At 34.7% G+C, this 18,051-nt stretch overlaps 1 protein-coding gene across 1 annotated transcript in view; it reads right to left on the bottom strand.

Moving 5' to 3' along the window:
• The window catches only part of KIF27 (kinesin family member 27), a 489,881-nt gene that overhangs the window by 460,563 nt on the left and 11,267 nt on the right, over positions 1–18,051 (bottom strand). The window contains 1 exon segment of the mRNA XM_053702449.1: positions 553–1,517. Coding sequence (XP_053558424.1) covers positions 553–1,517 — 965 coding nt within the window.

The following is an 18,051-nucleotide window of genomic DNA, read 5'->3' as shown; positions in this document are numbered from 1 at the left end:
TAAAAAATGTATGCAACCAGCTATCATTAAACACCTTAAAGTTCATCAACAACAAAGTAGACCTGGAGAAAGTGCAGTAGCTGGAACAGAACAGAAGAAAAAGATGTGGTTGCTTAGAAACTTCCAATACAGATAACAGCTATTTTTCCCAGATAACAGGGAGATTAACCCGCCCCCTCTTACCACAATGCTTGACAAGTCCTTGCCAGAGCAACAGACAAGGTAGGAAGATTTGCAGGCAAGGACATACTTTTGTACACTATCAATTTGGTATAAAAAACAAACCCTTTCCGTTTCAAATGAGTTACTGTTGACACCATATACAGCATTTGCGGATATTTATATTTTTATATACAACTACAATAATTTTCCCCCAAACACAATAAGTTTTATTACTGATACCAGCAATAAACTGAGAATTAATTATTATTCCAGCAATGTAAATGATTTTATGTTGAAACCTGGTTCCACCGTCATGTATTTAACCATAATTTGTTGGTTTATTTTTACAATCTTGAAAGGAAAAAACAATCAGTAGTTGAAATGACATACCTGACATTTCTTTAGCTCTCGTTTTAGCTGCAAGATGGTAATATGATTTGGCTCTTCTTTGTCAATACTAAAAGTATTGTAATTTCTTGAAACACCAGCCACTTCATTTCTTAACTCTCCTACCATATCAAGCCAATTCTGAAGTCTAAGCTGTTGGGGTTTTGTGAGACCAGAAACATCCTTCAGCTCAAGACACAGTGATATAGCTTCTTCAGTACAGTGCTGAAGGTTTAAACTCTCCACATGAAGCTGAGTAAGTTTTTCTTCAAGAGACTTAATCTTGTTTTTGTCTTGTTCCCATTCTGGAGACACTTGGCTTGTACGACCCAGTCTACTGCTTTGTTGGTTTTGCAGAGCTTCCCGTAAAGCCTTGATCTCCAGCTCCATTTCATCAATTCTGTCCCATTCAGGATTATAATTTACAATTGGTTTGTTCTTGATATTTCGTGCTCTATTGGCATATTTGAGAGAGTTTAAAGACTCATCAAAATCAGAAGAAGAGGGGCTTATGCAGGTAATCATGACTGTTTTTGCATTTCCACCTAGCGAGTCTTTGAGAATACGAGTAATCTTTGCATCCCTGTAAGGAATATGTCCACCTTTTTTTTTAGGGTCACTCAGTGCACTTATCACATTTCCCAGAGCCAGCAAACCACTGTTTATCTGAATAGATTCTTTAAATCTTTCTCCGGTGTTCCCAGTTTTTGTAACTCTTTCAGAGCCAGCCAAATCAACAAAGTGAAATTTTGAGGAAATCAGCTGGACGGACTTAGCCAAGCTATCTTCAGAACTGTCATTTTTTTCTGACCTTTGTTGACTTATGTTAATCGTGAAGATGGCATGAGAGCGGCTTGAATGTTCATTCATGTTGGTAGCATATGTATGACGAGCTGCACTTCCTGTTTGTAGCAAACTCATTATTTCATCGGCACTTTCCACTTGGAATTCCTTGGCACCAACAATAACTAGGAAGATTATTATAAACAAGTTAGTTTTTAACTATAAACAGACTGGAAGCATCAAATCCTAGATTATGTGCATTAGAGAGACATGAAATCCAAAATGTTTCTTTCATGATTCAGATAGATCATACAGTTTTAAACAACTTTCCAATTCACTTCTATTATCTAATATGCTTAGTTCTCTTGGTATCTTTTATTGAAAATCATACATGGTAGGCTCAGGAGCTGGATGCTAGCTGCTGATTGGTGGCTGCACATATATGACTTTTTTCATTGGCTTACTGATGTGTTCAGCTAGCAACCAGTAGTGCATTGTTGCTTCTTCAATAAAGGATATCAGGAGAATGAAGCAAAATTTATAATAGAAGTAAATTGGAACGTTGTTTAAAAATATATGCTCTATTTTGAATCATAATTGGAAAAAATGGGTTTCAGGTCCCTTTAATAATTATGGAAGCTGTCTTCTATCTTTTTTTATTAACAGAATTTAAAAAAAAATACAATAGTGTGATTAGTAGTATAAATTTGCAAATTTTTCCAGTTAAAAAGGTGACAGGAACCCATGTTCTGTGACTACTAATTAGCTGTACAAAAGATTCTAGGTCTGCTCAGTGGATTTCTGTTAGAGTCTTGATTATCAATATGAAAAAACAAATAAAATGGGTTTTGTAGTATTTTAACATGCTCTAACAGATTTTGACTTAAGCTTTCTACCGCTATAAATGGAAATTCTATGCAAAACATTTCACTAAAATGATGCTAAATTGTATATTAAAACTCTTAATACTGATAACTAGTTATCAATTCATCACTGACTAATATGGACAACTCCAAAAGCTTTATTGGTGGACAATGACATATTCCAACAAGCAAAAAAAACAAAAAAAACAACACAACTCACACATATCGTGCAGTAAAAACACCTATTTTTTTTTAATATTTTAAAATTCACTCTTTAAAATAGAAAAATAGGTGAGAGTCTGATAATAGCATTGACATTTCTCTGCCTTTTATAAGGTTGTCAAAAAAAAAAAAGGAAAATAAAATCATACTTGGTAAAATATTAATATTAAGTAGCACTCATGGATGGAAGATTAGTAAGTACTAGTTAGGGAAGTCAAGATATTAAAATTTCCATATCTGTCTATCATGGCTAGCCACAGTAGAACTCCCCAATGAAAATTTACCATAAAGTAGATTAAAACGGTGAATATAAAAACAAACTAATTATGCTGAAAGCAAATATGCTTTAGTTAAAAAACAACACAGAAAAGAGAATGGTTTTTCAATGTTTAAACTAAGAAGAAACATGAATATCCAACTTACAGGGCTTATTAAACATATGAGGTTACCTACAAACCGTTCTTTATATAGGTCCTTTGAAGAGATGCCTGTTCAGATGCCATGTAAATGGAAACCTTCCTTGCAGAATACAATTTCAGTCCTTGTGAAATCAGTAGTATGTTGTCATGTTTTCATCAGATTTATGGAAAAAGGCTTCTGAGCCCATCTAATGCCAATAAAAGCAAGAATGGCCAAGACCTAGGCTTTCAGAACACTAGAACAGAGGCCTTTAAGAAGTCATAGAAATATAATGTGACCGCATCAGTTCAGAAATGACATTCCTAATTAAAAGTAAACTGTTCGGACTGAATTCTCATCACCTCTGCTTCATCTTGTCAAATTTTTCATAAAACAGGAGCCTAAAAGGTGATGGCGGCATCAATGAGCTAGCGGAAAGCCCCATCTTATGGCAAAGGCAACCATAGCATATGAAAAAACTCTGATGTCCCCATAGGTCAGATGATAGCAGATTTAATTGTCAAGAATCCACTGTGCCTGAAGAATAACTTATTTACTGGAAGACTCCTTCTTACAATTGTTATTTCCCACCAGAAGGGCTGCCATAATGTCAGAAACTACAATTCTGCCCACTACAGAATTAATTTGATTTCCTCATAAGTGAATTGAATGGATTTTTGAAATGCAGAATTAAAAAATATTTGTCAGTAATGACTCATCTACTGACTAACAGCCATGAAAGATCTGACTCTGTAGAGTTACTTGAAGATTATTTAATGAACCATGTTAAAAAGCATCAGTAAAAAATGTAAAAAACACATATAGATAAAATTACAAAAACAGGAATATCTTGCAGGAGCGGCTAAAGCTGATAATTACAATAAAAACACAGATAATAACAGGTGATCAGTGTGAGTGGTACACCAGATTAAGAGTGTAAACTAGTGAAACAGAATAAGCCTAAGTACAACTATAACAAGTGCATCAAGCAAGAAATTAATAAACAATAGTACAAACAATAATGTTAAAAAAATAGTGTGTCAAAAAAATAGAAACATGCACTGCAGTGCAAAAAGAGGGTCAAATAGTAAGTGAGTGCAAATGGATATAACAAATGCTAGCTACTAATCCAGTGAGGTAAAGATATAATTAAATAAAATACACAATATGCAATAACATAAAAAATATATTCCAAAAAAGTGTTCCAAAAAGTTGATCAACAAATGTTAGTGAAGAACAAAAATAAGTCAATCAAAACCAAACAAATGAAAAAAATGGGTGATGAAAAACAAGGTGAAAGTGAGGAAATTGGTTCCTTTAATATTAGTTACTTTAACAGATCCAAATTCCTGAGTGTGGTAGCTGAAGTAGCTGATTGGATCCTAGCACCTGTCAGCTGCTCCTATGGTATCCTAAAAAGTGTCCCTGAAAAAAAGAAATTCACAACATAGTGTATCCAATATGAGAATGAAGATTAAAATAATGCTTACCAATATGTCAACGCGTTTCTGCCCTCTAAAAAGGGCCTTTCTCAAGACTAAAATATTGGTAATGGCAGCTAGCCTTATATACAGTTTAGAAGTAGCCTATATGTTAGTTTAATTGATTAATTGTATTGTTTGGGCGCTAAATCCCTCCACTTCCTGTGTAACATCTAAAAGATTCCCCCATAAAGTGTAACATCACTTCCTATGTAACATCTAAAAAATTCCCCCATATGGCAAACCGGAAGTCCCTCCACTTCCTGTGTAACATCTAAAAGATTCCCCCATAAAGTGTAACATCACTTCCTATGTAACATCTAAAAAATTCCCCCATAAGGCAAACGGGAAGTATATAAATCTTACCGGATTAATTTTATACATATCTAAATATATAAGTCATTCAAAAGGCATGTATATGGCCTTAGATTTATCCAGTTGTTTCTTTCTCAATTACCGGTATGTTTATTTTGGCTTACCGGTTTCAAGCCCAATATCGGAGCTACCCAAAAGTGAAGTAACCGTTGACGTCACTTCCGGTCCGGCGATATTACATATACAAGCCGCTAGCAACATTAGCATGCTGTACTATGCTAATATATGCGGCTGTCAGTTACGCCTCCCATCTAGTATATTAAATCCTTAGAGAGCCCTGGGGATGAAAGTGTCAGAACAATGCCCACCAATGTGTCGCTCAAGGGGATAAGTGTCAAGGCACTATTGGCCCCCAAACGTTATAACAATAAATAAAGGCTATATAATCACAAACAGTGAGATTTACAAAAAACTAACACATATTTTATGTCAGTGGGACAAAGGAAACAGTAAAAACAATAAAGGCAAGTATTTTTGGAGATGAAAGAACGGTTTTGCTATCTATTTCTCTTAAGTCCAAAGGGAGTCAGATAATATTTTCTTTCTATAGCCATATTTTATATATCCATCATTACACTAGTAGATGGATTGAGTGATCTCAATTATTATAATATGTGTTAACATATTGTCAAAGTATATTTAAGATACACTAGTAGTGGATTAAGTGATCTTAAATATTATAATATGTGATAACATATTGTTAAAATATTTTGAGATATGTTTGACATTTCATAAAGAGAAGAGGAGTTGTATGTACTTTTATGGATCCTTCAATGTCATTGAGCCATGATCAGATGGTAAGATCTCGCATATTTATAAGAAATAAAGTTTTTTTATTTATTTATTTTTTTTATTTATTTTAAAATAGATCAGAATCATAATGAGAGGAGGAAGAAATTGACCTGTGATGAATTATTTGCAGAGGGCAAACTGCTTAGTTATTAAAAAAGTCCTAGAATGTATTTTATATATATATATATATATATATATATATATATATATATATATATATATATATATATATATATATATATCGTTTGCTCCAAAAATTGAGCATAGATAGATAAAAGATAAAAAATACAAAGTCCCAATGGAAACAATTTGGACTTAGTTGTCCATCTATCTGATATGCATAATCAGTTATACGTATATAAAGCTATAGATAAAACCAGGACATGGTATCTCATATTTAGCGAGAAGTAGAAGGGATATGTACCTGATTATGGTCGCATAAATATATTAGATTACAACGCCATCATAGTAATTGAATATGGAAACTAGTGATAGCTGGACAAGTCCAGTGTATAAATTTCTGTGTCAGAGAAAAAGAAACATACAAGTGTATGCTCATAAATGTAATTAAGGGTATATATATATATATATATAAAAGGGTATATAAATAGGAGAGAGTCTACATTTGCTGTTTAATAGTTGAGAACTAGAACAATAGAGGAAAAAAACTTCTTCTTATGTTAATAGGATAACTGTATAGATGTCCACACTAATTGCTTAGAAGGTTGAATCTGCAAAATCTACTTTTAAATCATACTAACCCTCAATTATATAGTATTGTGGAGCTTAGATTTTAGTGGTGATCAGAAGATCAAACAGAGGTGGTAAACAAATATGTGGTAGGGTGAAGGGTAACCTTAAGCAGACAAAAATTGATACGCAATCAATGAGCAAAAATCGATGAACTTCTGTGTATTTAGGTGGAGGGCTACAATGCCTATATAATGAGACTTTGGATTGGATATATACGATACCGGACCTTCTATAAATTAAAGTTAGGTCTTTATAAAGGCTAAATTGTTTAATAACCCAGAAGCTTTAAAACAGCGGGTTTTTAGAGTTCTAAATAATACAGCACTATCTTATAAGTCTAGGTTGTGTCTTTATATAGACTAGTTTTTCAATAGCCCAGATGATTCAAAGGTTTTTTTATTTGTTAAAAAGTCTTTGGAGAGGAATTTTATGAAGACATTGGCAGATACATATCATAAATTGAAGAGGTAGGTAAGATCCTCCCTATTATTCAGACCTTTCGGGTGTAAGCAGTCTAATAAGAAGATCCATTTGGATTCTGCTTTTAAGAGGCTCTTTTCAAAATTACCCCCTCTCCAGTTCTTGGCAACTTTTTGTATACCTATAAATTTCATGTCTTGTATTCTACCATTGTGCTTCGTGGCAAAATGTTTATAAAGTGTTGTTTCTTTATTTTGTTTTTCGATCAACAGTATGTGCTCTCTGAGCCTATCTCTGAGGCTTCTAGAGGTTTGGCCGATGTATTGGAGCCCACATGAGCATTCCATAAGGTAGATGATCCCCATATTTTTACATCTAATCAGATCTTTGATAGTAAATTCTTCTCCAGTCTGATTGGACTTGAATTTTTTAGTCTTTACCCCTCTTCTGCATGCTTTGCAGGTGGGGCACGGAAAAAATCCCTTTACTGGTCTCCCCATTGAATCATGTGTTTTGGTCTTCTTCTTCTTGGGTAGACTTGGTGCTAATCTATTTTTGAGATTCCCTGTCTTTCTATAAACACATTTTGGCTGGTTGGGGAGTTTATCTCCAATAATGTCGTCATTTTTTAGAAGGTGCCAGTGTCTTTTGAAGATATTTTCAATGATATATCGATTGCTGCTGTATTCTGTTATTAATGGTACATTTATAGCTTCCTCTGTCTCATATTGCTTATGCTCTTTGTATTTGGTTAACTCTTTCCTCTCCACCTGTCGTACTTCTTCTATTTTTTGGTCTAGATGTTCCTCCTTATAACCTCTTTCCACAAATTTCTCTTTTAGTCGTCTCACTTGTTTTTCCCAGGTTTCGATATTTGAACAATTCTTTCGGACCCTTAGGAATTGGCTCTTTGGGATATTGTCTTTCCATTTCTCATGGTGGCAGCTCTCATAGTGTATATAGCTGTTACTGTCAACCGATTTGAAGTACGTAGATGTTTCCCATTTTCCGTTTAGAGCTTCTATTTTTAGATCCAAGAAAAAGATTTCCTTAAAGTTCCAGTTGTAGGTGAACTTCAAATTCTGATGGTTTTGATTCATGACCTCAATTGTATACAAGAGATCTTCTGTTGAGCCCTTCCAGACTATTAGGACATCATCAATATATCTGCAGTATAGGACCAGGTCCGCGCTCGCTGGGCATGAATCCCAGAAGATGCTCTCCCATCTTCCCATGTACAAATTAGCATAGCTGGACGCGAACCTGGTCCCCATGGCTGTCCCGCAAATGTGTTGGTAGTACATCCCCTCATTGTTAAAATAGTTGTGTGTAAGAATGTACTGGATGCTATCCAATATGAATTTGGCCTGATCTTCTAACATCAGTGGATCTTTGTCCAGAAACCATTTGATTGCCTCAAGTCCTTCTTTATGAGGTATGCTGGTGTATAATGCTGCTACGTCGCAGGTTGCCAGGATATAACCTTCTTCCCATGGTGTGTTGTCTAAGATATTTAAGACTTGTGTTGAGTCTCTTAGATATGACGGGAGGGTCCTTACGTACTTCTGTAGATGTTGGTCCACATACTCCGATAAGTTGCTTGTGAGAGAGCTAATTCCAGAGATAATAGGACGACCCGGAGGGTTCGTTAGAGTTTTATGTATCTTGGGTAAGTGATACATTATAGGTGTTATAGGATAGTCAATGTCCAAATATCTGTGCTCTTTTTCGTCTAATATACCCATTGTTCTAGCTTTTGTTAACAGTTCTCTGAGTTCTTCTTGGAAACCTGTAACGGGATTCTGTTTCAGCTTCAAATATGTTGTTGTGTCCTTTAATAGGCGTTGGTTTTCTGCCATATATTTAACTCTGTTCAGGATGACGATTCCCCCTCCTTTATCGGCTGGTTTTATCGTCAGTTGGTTATTTTCCTCAAGACTTCTGATAGTCTCTATGTGTTGCCTGGACAAGTTTTGTCTTATCCTCTTCAATTTCTTTGGTTTGATATCTCTGATGTCTTTAGTAACCATGATCTCAAATGCATCGATGGCATTTCCCTTTGCATAAGTAGGGTAGAAACTTGATTTCGGTTTCAATCCTGTATGTATATAGTTGTTCCCAGCATCAGCTGTAGTGTAGCTTTTTGGTGCCATGGATTCTAAAGGAGATTTGAGAAAGTATCTTTTTAAGATTAATTTCCTTATAAATTCCTTTGTATTAGTAAACGTTTGGAATTTATCCAGGCTTCTAGTAGGAGCAAATGAGAGGCCGTATTTCAGAACTTCTCTCTGAAAATTGTAATATTGTAATTATCAGCTTTAGCCGCTCCTGCAAGATATTCCTGTATTTGTAATTTTATCTATATGTGTTTTTTAAATTTTTTACTGATGCTTTTTAACATGGTTCATTAAATAATCTTTTTTTTTATCTCTCTGTGAGTATATTTATCCCTTGGCCTCTTGTTGGCGCTGTATTCACTTCTTACTATTTGTGCATATTCTTTGGAGGTTGGTTAGGATCTCTGTTTGGATACAGCTTGGGGATTACCTTAGCGCTTGTACACTACCCCCTTTTTCTCTGTAGAGTTACTTCTCATGCTAAAAAGTGTAGGAATCTGTGGTTATACATACCCAGTGGATACCTTGCTCCAGTTATGACCAATTCATCCACCAGAAAAAAACACTTGTTTTACTGTGTGTGCACTGAAAAGTTTTAGTCTGTGATGCCAGACCTTCAGAAAACAGCTTTGAACTTGATGCATCCTCTGCAAAGATAGCTAAAGCCAGCTTTCCTATGAGCCCCATTCATTTATGGACTTTTGTACTAAATAATAGGTACAGTAAACACCTTGAAACTTTTATATTAAAAAAATGTATTATGCATAATGAAGAAAAAAAAAACTTTGCAATGTATTTTCATTATTTATTTTGCCCCATTTTCATGTAATTTAGCAATTTCTAATTCTCCAAACTTGAACTGTAGCCTGCTGAATTCTCAAGGCTTACCTTGCTACATATATGTCCCTAATTGGATTTATACTAACATTAGGACCGTGACTAGCTTTGTTGCCTGTGGACTAAAGCCCAGATTTGCTTCTCCTAGTAAGGCAAATGGTGGGTGGGGTTAATAAAAAAAATTACCCCCCCCCCCACCATTTGTTAATTTGTTTTAAAAAAATTAAGACTTGACTGATGTGTTATTCTTTGGCAACACAACAGAATGTCTTGTAATTACAAAGTATTTACTGACTCTACCTTAATTGAATTATGGTAACTATCTTCTCCTCTGGTAGTGAGTTTGACACTTTGCTACCAAAAATTATTAGGTCGGTTTTGGAATAAGATTAATTCTCTCCAGGTAGAACAATAAAACTTGTTTGGCCAGAAGACATAATAAAAAAATACTTGATGGGGGGCGGAGCTGACACTGATGCTGAATGGCCGCACATTGCAATAGCTCTGACTATATCATATACAGAGGCTAATTTGGCGATGGTTCTAACACTTGTGACCAGCTACTTTCTAGGCTCCAGGGATCTGGCTACTTCACTTTTATGTGATAAGCACTTTGCAGGCGGACTTTCAAGTTTTAAGGACTTATTTGGATGATCTGATATCTCAGAAGTCGCCATTTTGCCCCTCCACGTGGCGCCCAGTGTGGGGAGTGAATCCGACTTATTGGAACTGTATTACCTCTAATAACGACAACTCATGAGTAACGGTAACATGGAGCCTGCATCCTTTATTATACAGGAAATAAGTAACCTTCTAGACGTCTGTCGAGTTACAGTGGATTTCACACTCCAGAGGACCCTCCAACCCACTGAAGTAAGGCCCGAAGAATATGGTGCTTATACATCTGCCTCTGCAACTGTCTCCAAAGGTGGGGATGCTCTGGGACCCAGGTACCCCTTAATTGCTATTAGAGACACCTGGAGCGGCTTTGACACAGTACCTATGACAGAGGTAAGCCGACTGGATAGACTGGACATTGCGCATGGAGTATTGGATCAGGCCGGCAACACCGCTCCAGGAGATAATCCGACGGCTTGGAAGTCTAAGACTCAGGGACACCTGCAGTCAGGGGTAGAGCCGTTTCGATGCTTGGTGACATTCCACAAATTACAGACACTTACCTTTTCTATCGGAGCGGCCACAACTTATGCGGACGAACCTCCATCCGAACACGCCAGAGGGCTCCTAAAATGGTTTCAACTGACCTCTATGTCCCACAAAAAGCTGGCATAGGTTAAAATACCGTGGACTGAGGAGAGGTTGTACACGCTGTGATCGGAGTTATCTGAACTAGTTATGTATGAACTCGATCCTATTGCTGGTATTATTTGGTTTTTGTTTATTTTCATTCAAGGCCTTTAGCAGTTTATTAAAATGGCCCATAATTTCCATTATAGGAGATCACTTGCTAGTCTGATTTACCCATTATCTGTATATGTATTACACCACCGTGCTCAAGTTCTGTTGTTTAGATATTTACCACTTGGTTTAGCTGTGTTTATCCTTTTTCAATAGAATAAATTTCGTATGTGTAACTTGACACAATGTTTAGTTTAAAGATACCAATGCCCTTACTTGAGGTTTATGTGCTTCTACACTCTTCATAGAGACTCTAAGATCTAAAATTAGTGTTATAGTAGTTCTTGGGCCGTAGCTATACTGTTCCATTTTATGTATATATTTGCCAGCCCCTTACTCTTTTTATACTGGTCATATTTTTATATTATATGCTAGGGAACTGCACATTTCACTTTTGACCTGGGGGTATGGGGCCCATGCTCCAGAGTCAGTACTATAATGTACCCAATGATAAATGAGATCTTAATTGTTCTATTAATAGTTATCTTCCCAGGGAAAAATATAAGCTTGAAGCTTAGGCTTTACTTTAGCTGCAAGATAATTGCTAGTAGATCCAAATGTTTAATGTCACTCAGTCTATGACAGTTGTTATAGAATGTATAGCTCATATTTTCACTAATTGTGGTTTAATACTGTACCTAGGTAAATGAATACACTATATGGTAGATGCCATGGGATTGATACTTGAGGGTTGTTGATGTATCTCTTGATATATAGTTTAGCTGTATCTTAAATCATTTATAGCGATTCTTTATCATTTCACTGTACCTATAGGTTGTTTTAGTATCTTGTGCAGAGGAGGGTGGGCTGTCTACGGCCGGGATAGCCTACCTAGGTTCATTTGCATACTTCAACCTTCTAGCTTTAGAATTTCTCTCAATATCTGTAATAATTGTAATTTCAGCATTATGTTGCCTTAACTTAACGTGGTTTTCTATATAATAGTTGTATTTAATATGGCCAGTTCTTGAGCTGCCCCCCCCTGCTTACGCAGCTTACTGGTTAAGCTTAGGGGCACAGACCCCATATGTAACCCCTAATTCTGTTTAAACGTCCTTACTAATAGTATGATATTGATATACCCCCCTTTACCCTTTAAATTGAGGTGTTGTTTCTATAGGTTATAAAGATGATTATATATGGACATGTGATATGACTACTAACCTGTACACTATGTGTTATATGTATGTCTTGCAACAAATTTTATGTATATTGTTCAAATGTCACAACTTGACTGTATGCACTATTTTAAACCTCAATAAAAAATCTTAAAAAAAAACAAACAAACAAAAAAAAAAAAAAAACGATGCTTTCATTCTAGATCTTTGGAGTCTTAATAAACATGTTGTCCTGATATTGACATACTTTTATACCTTTGTTTTTTGAATTTTCAAAAAGTCACACTAGAAGTGTCACTGTGGTAGCATAAATATATAATTAAACAATTATATATTATTAAGCAAACAGGCATAGCAAAACTACAGTGTCAAGGTTCAAGATTATTCTCTAAACAATGCAATGACGGCACTTAATTACAAAGAGAATGTTAACAATGAAAATAAGTACGTAGCAGTAATTGCATTATTTATATAAAGCTAGCTAGAAATTATATATATATATATATATATATATATATATATATATATATATATATATATATATATATATATATATATATAGTCTTACACCCACATAAAAAGGTTGGCCTATGGACTTTCATCCAGCCTCCTATATAACTGTAAAGTATTCACTGGTCAGTGGTACTTCTGTGAGTTCAGATACATATAACATATACCCTGGCAAAATATATATTTTGGCGTTTAAAAGTTTGGGGTCACTTAGACATTTCCTTATGTTCAATGAAAACATACATGAAATGAGTTTGAATAGGAAATATAGTCATTAACAAGGTCAGAAATAATTTTAGGTAAAATAATAATTGTTCCTTCAAACTTTGCTTTTGTCAAAGAGTCCTCCATGTGACGCAATTACAACCTTGCAGACCTTTGGCATTCTAGTTGTCAATTTGTTGGTAATCTGAAGATATTTCACCCCATGCTTCCTGAAGCACCTCTCACAAGTTGGATTGGCTTGATGGGCACTTCTTACATACCATACAGTCAAGGTGCTCCCACAACAGCGGCAGTATCACTAAGATACAATATTACAATTCAATCTGATCAGCTATAGTGTCACTTAGCACAGACTTCTATTTCGTTTTTATTTTTTATTTTATTTTTCAAATTTATTTATTCATTTTTTCACTTTTATTTTTCGTTTTCACTACCTCACATAATTCACCCAATCACAAGCACCAACTAATATCCTTTCACATACATTTTTCTTTCTTAAACTTCTAATCATTTCAATAAGCATCATTCTTACACAGATGCACAAAAAACACACAAAACAAAGGCTGTTAATAGTAATGATATAAGTAATATTATTTAATAGAACTCCGTTATATACTGTATACACACATTACTTGGATCCTTCAACAACAAAGAACGGACAATAACACACTTGTCCTCAAAGTACTTGATAAGTTCCATCCAAAGCAGGGTAAACACATAGGCATTCTGATTGACATATGTTTTCAGCACCAAGAAACAGATAACTCAATCGTCATTGATTGACAAGCCGGACAACCAATGAAAAGATAGGTCCAAATCCTATTTGAAAAATAAGGCGTGTACAAGCAACCAATAAATACAAGCAGTTTTGCCGCCTCGCGTAATCCCCTCTGAGGAAGCGTATGTGAAACGCCGCGTCAGGGGTTTCCTAATTTTAACTTTGCTCTCCTATATGTTGAAAAAATAAGATTATTTGATAAACTGGCAGTTGGTGGTCTTCACTAGTGATAGAAAAATAATGACTAAGTGCAATAGAAATACCTAAAAGTCGTGTGGCTATTTATATCTTAGGACACGCAAGTGTCAATTGGCTAAAATCCAAAAAAGGTGGTGAATAGTTACATAGTAATCGCTACATGGTTTACCAATGTATGGTAAAAATAACGGATACAGTTATAATGCAGGCGTAAGTAATAGCAGCAAAAAGCTAGAAACGGCTTACGATAGAACAAGCCCTAAGCGATATCACAAGGAGCAATAGCTGCTCTCCTAAATAAACAGCGGAATATGTGTATCAATTAGGTTTTTAATAAATATCTCTCACTAAGCGGTAAGAAATAATTGGGACAAATTGTAAGCTTAGGTGGTCACACTATCGCAAAGTAAAGAGCTGAATGTGCCATACTGGCTTCCTGTGTTTATTTATTTAAGCAGCAAAGCAGGAACAAATCATAACTTTAAATCTTACTAACATAACCAGCCACTCAAGCTGGGTGTATTATATCATATAAAATTAAGGAGCAGTAAGAGCGATATCGGCTTTCTTTAATCATTAAAGCTACAAACAGTAAAATATTATAACTTAATCTATACAAATTTAACCAGCCTTTGTTAAATATTAATCTTGCCGTAATAATATCTCACTAGTGTGAAGCCTGGATACACCTGAGCTTTAATATGTAAAGCATATTTTGAATTAATGAAGCAGCAGAACATAAGAGGGGTTATGTAATATAACCTAGATCTATGGTATATAGAAAGTTTAAAACCTTAAATTTAAGCAGAATTGCTCGATAGAGTAATATCAGTTCATGGAACAGTGCAAACTTATGAACCAATGAATATATCAGCCATAGATTTGACTTGTAGTTAAAATACGCTGTTTCCAATAAAAACCAAAGGAAACTTTGAAATAATTAAAAACAGTGCACAAACACTATACAAAACATACACCATATCAAACTATAATTTATACTATCATCCACCCTGGCAATCATATAGGCCATACTAACAATACAATGCCACTATATAATTAATTTTTTGAAGACCAGTATATCAGAACTATAGGTTATATACAGGAATATAAAACCAGAGAGGTAAAATAAATTTAGTTGGCAAGTTGTAATTTTCTGACAAGCCATATATAAGGCTATCAACACTTAGAAAATATACTCAAAGCCAACTTAATATTCCATATCAACCTATAGTCCTCACAGTTATATCCAACAAAAGAACAAATAAAATATGGATATTAATGTAAAGGAGATGTGTTTTTAATTCAAGTGAGAACAGCAAAACAAAAATAGCTGTCTTTTTAATCAATAAGAATAAAAGTTATATTTTATAACTAAACTTTAATGTCTTAACACTTGAGAGAAATATATAAGACAGTGTATAGAAGCATTCCCTTTCTGACGTAGGTCACATGTTGTGACTTATGTCATTTCAAAGATAATTTACATTTTATGCTTAAGCACTGCTCCCATAGAGTACCTACTCATTTAGCATAGTCTCTAACAAGGTATCTAAGGAGATAATTCTTACAGAAAGAAATAATAACTACATCTTTTGTCTTTGATCCTAACCCTTCAATTCTATATATATTACCTAGGCTACACTAGGTCCCTTTGGAACAAATACAAATAAATACTTAATAAACATGAGCTTACAAAGTGATTTGTTAGCAAGACAGCAAAAGAGATTAAAAGACTTTAATACAATGTTTAATGTTACAAATGAACAGCCACAACAATTATCAGAGGATCAAATAAATAATCTACTATGCCAGTCACACAAAACACTGTATAAACACTCCAAAAGATGGTGGAATCTGCATTTTTTCCAGAAATATCAAAAAGAAAATATGATTCCTAGGGGTTTGCGCATAAAAATGTTTCCAGCTTACGAGCTGAAAAGACAAGAACATATCAATAGATGGGAAAAAGCACTTACAACATGTTCACAAACACTAATCCAAATCCTAATAGAAGCAGACCAAGACGAAATAGCACTATTAGAGGAAAATATACAAACCTACATTGAAAGTTTAAAAACATTTGAGGATCTAGACAAATTCAATAATCTGTATAAACAATACCAAACCGAACTAGATAATCTTGAAAATGAATTAATACAAAGCAAAAAAGAGAAATATCAGAGAGATCTAGGCGATTACCAAAACAAAAAAGTATATAAATGGCAAAAGAAATATCATACGCGCCCTCATAAAATCAACAAACCGCAAAATCTGATGCAATTCAATGAAAGTGACATAGAAATATCTGAATCTGATACCTCAAATGAAAGTATTAATCCTGATATTAATATACAGCCTAGAACTCATACTAGATCCCAATCACAACTATCAGACAACAGTAATATTGCTATTCCCTCTACTTCTAGAGCATCTTTTTTAGGACAAGGAACACACACTCAATACACTCCACTTACCAATCAAACAACACAAGAGTCACGACCAAACAAAAGAAAAACACAAGCTGCACCCCCATGAGAAACAAGGAGAAGACAACTGAGCCCATTCTCCAAAATTCAAATGGGAACTTAAAAGTCATTAATCTCACTCAAAATACTTTGAGCAAAGATCATATCTCAAGTCTATCAAAAGGCCTAAGTTTTTGTCCTACAAACACCCTTAATATATTTGAAGTGGTCAAAGATGTGAACTTATACACTAGAAAATTACTACTCAAAAAACTGTACTGCATGATTTACAAGAATTATTGCAGGAAAACAAAAATTATACTAAAGAGACTACTACAGATTGGAGACAAAAAATAAAGAACAAATCTAAATATATTCCGCCAAGTAATTTGTCACCTCAAATACAGATATTCAATGAAGTAGTTTGTCGAAAGATTGAACAACTACCAAAATTTAGATATCAGTCTAATCTAACAAAAAAAGAACAGAAGGCTTTACAAGAAATTCAAACATGGCAAGATACCATAATTAAAACGTCAGACAAGGGCGGTAATATAGTCCTGTGGGATAAAGATATGTACTTGGAAGAAGCTAATAAACAGCTAGAAAACCAACAATGCTATAAAAAATTGTTCAGCAATCCGACTCAAGTGTATTTGGAAAAATACAATAAAATAATTGAGAAAGCATATAAAGACCAACTAATCACTCTAACAGAGAAACTCTTCCTTACACAATCTCATCCAACAACAGCGACATTTTATCTCATTCCAAAAATACATAAGGACATACATAAACCACCAGGACGCCCAATCATCTCTGGTAATAACAGCCTTACAGAGAAATCAAGCCAATATATAGATCAAAGACTAAGAGAATATTTGTATACTTTACCATCATATGTAAAAGACACCATGGAGGTATTGCAAAAACTTGAAAATCTATCACTATCTCCAAAATCCATCCTAGTGACAGCGGATATAGAATCTCTTTATACTAGTATCAAACACCATCTAGGAGAAAAAGCAATATCTTATTTCCTTGCAACTAACGTAACCGATAATCAGGATCATAATCAGCTGATAAAACAACTGTTACATTTTGTCCTACACCACAACTACTTCACATTTAAAGATCATTTCTACCTACAAACCCAATGTACCGCTATGGGTATGGCGTGTGCACCCACATATGCGAATCTATTTTTGGGATGGTGGGAGAACAATACTGTATTCTCGGATACCAACGATAAATATATGGAATACATCCCACTATGGATTCGCTTCATAGATAACATCCTGTTTATCTGGGAGGGATCTATTGAAACACTTAACCAATTCATGGATAATCTGAATAATAACAACTTAAACCTGAGACTAATCTATGAATACAGTTATCACAAGGTCAACTTTTTAGACCTGGAGATACAAAAAAAATGAACTAGGAGAAGTCAGTACAACGCTGTATAGAAAAGCTACAGCTACAAACACCTTCCTACATCAAACCAGTGCACATGCCCCTAGTACTCTAAAAGCAATTTCGAAAGGTGAATTCACACGATTAAGAAGAAACTGTTCTGACATCACAGTATATAAACAAGAAGCTTAAAAACTCAGCGGTAGATTGGAAGATAGAGGCTACAGTAAACGCTCAATAAAAAGAGCAAACACACAAGTAACAAAAATGGATCGCAACAGTCTTCTAAGACCACATCAGAAAAAAGCAGACAAAAAAACGGGTCTAATTA

Source organism: Bombina bombina, chromosome 2 (assembly GCF_027579735.1).
Source record: "Bombina bombina isolate aBomBom1 chromosome 2, aBomBom1.pri, whole genome shotgun sequence".
Taxonomy (NCBI): domain Eukaryota; kingdom Metazoa; phylum Chordata; class Amphibia; order Anura; family Bombinatoridae; genus Bombina; species Bombina bombina.
This window is presented reverse-complemented; position numbering and strand designations above follow the sequence as displayed.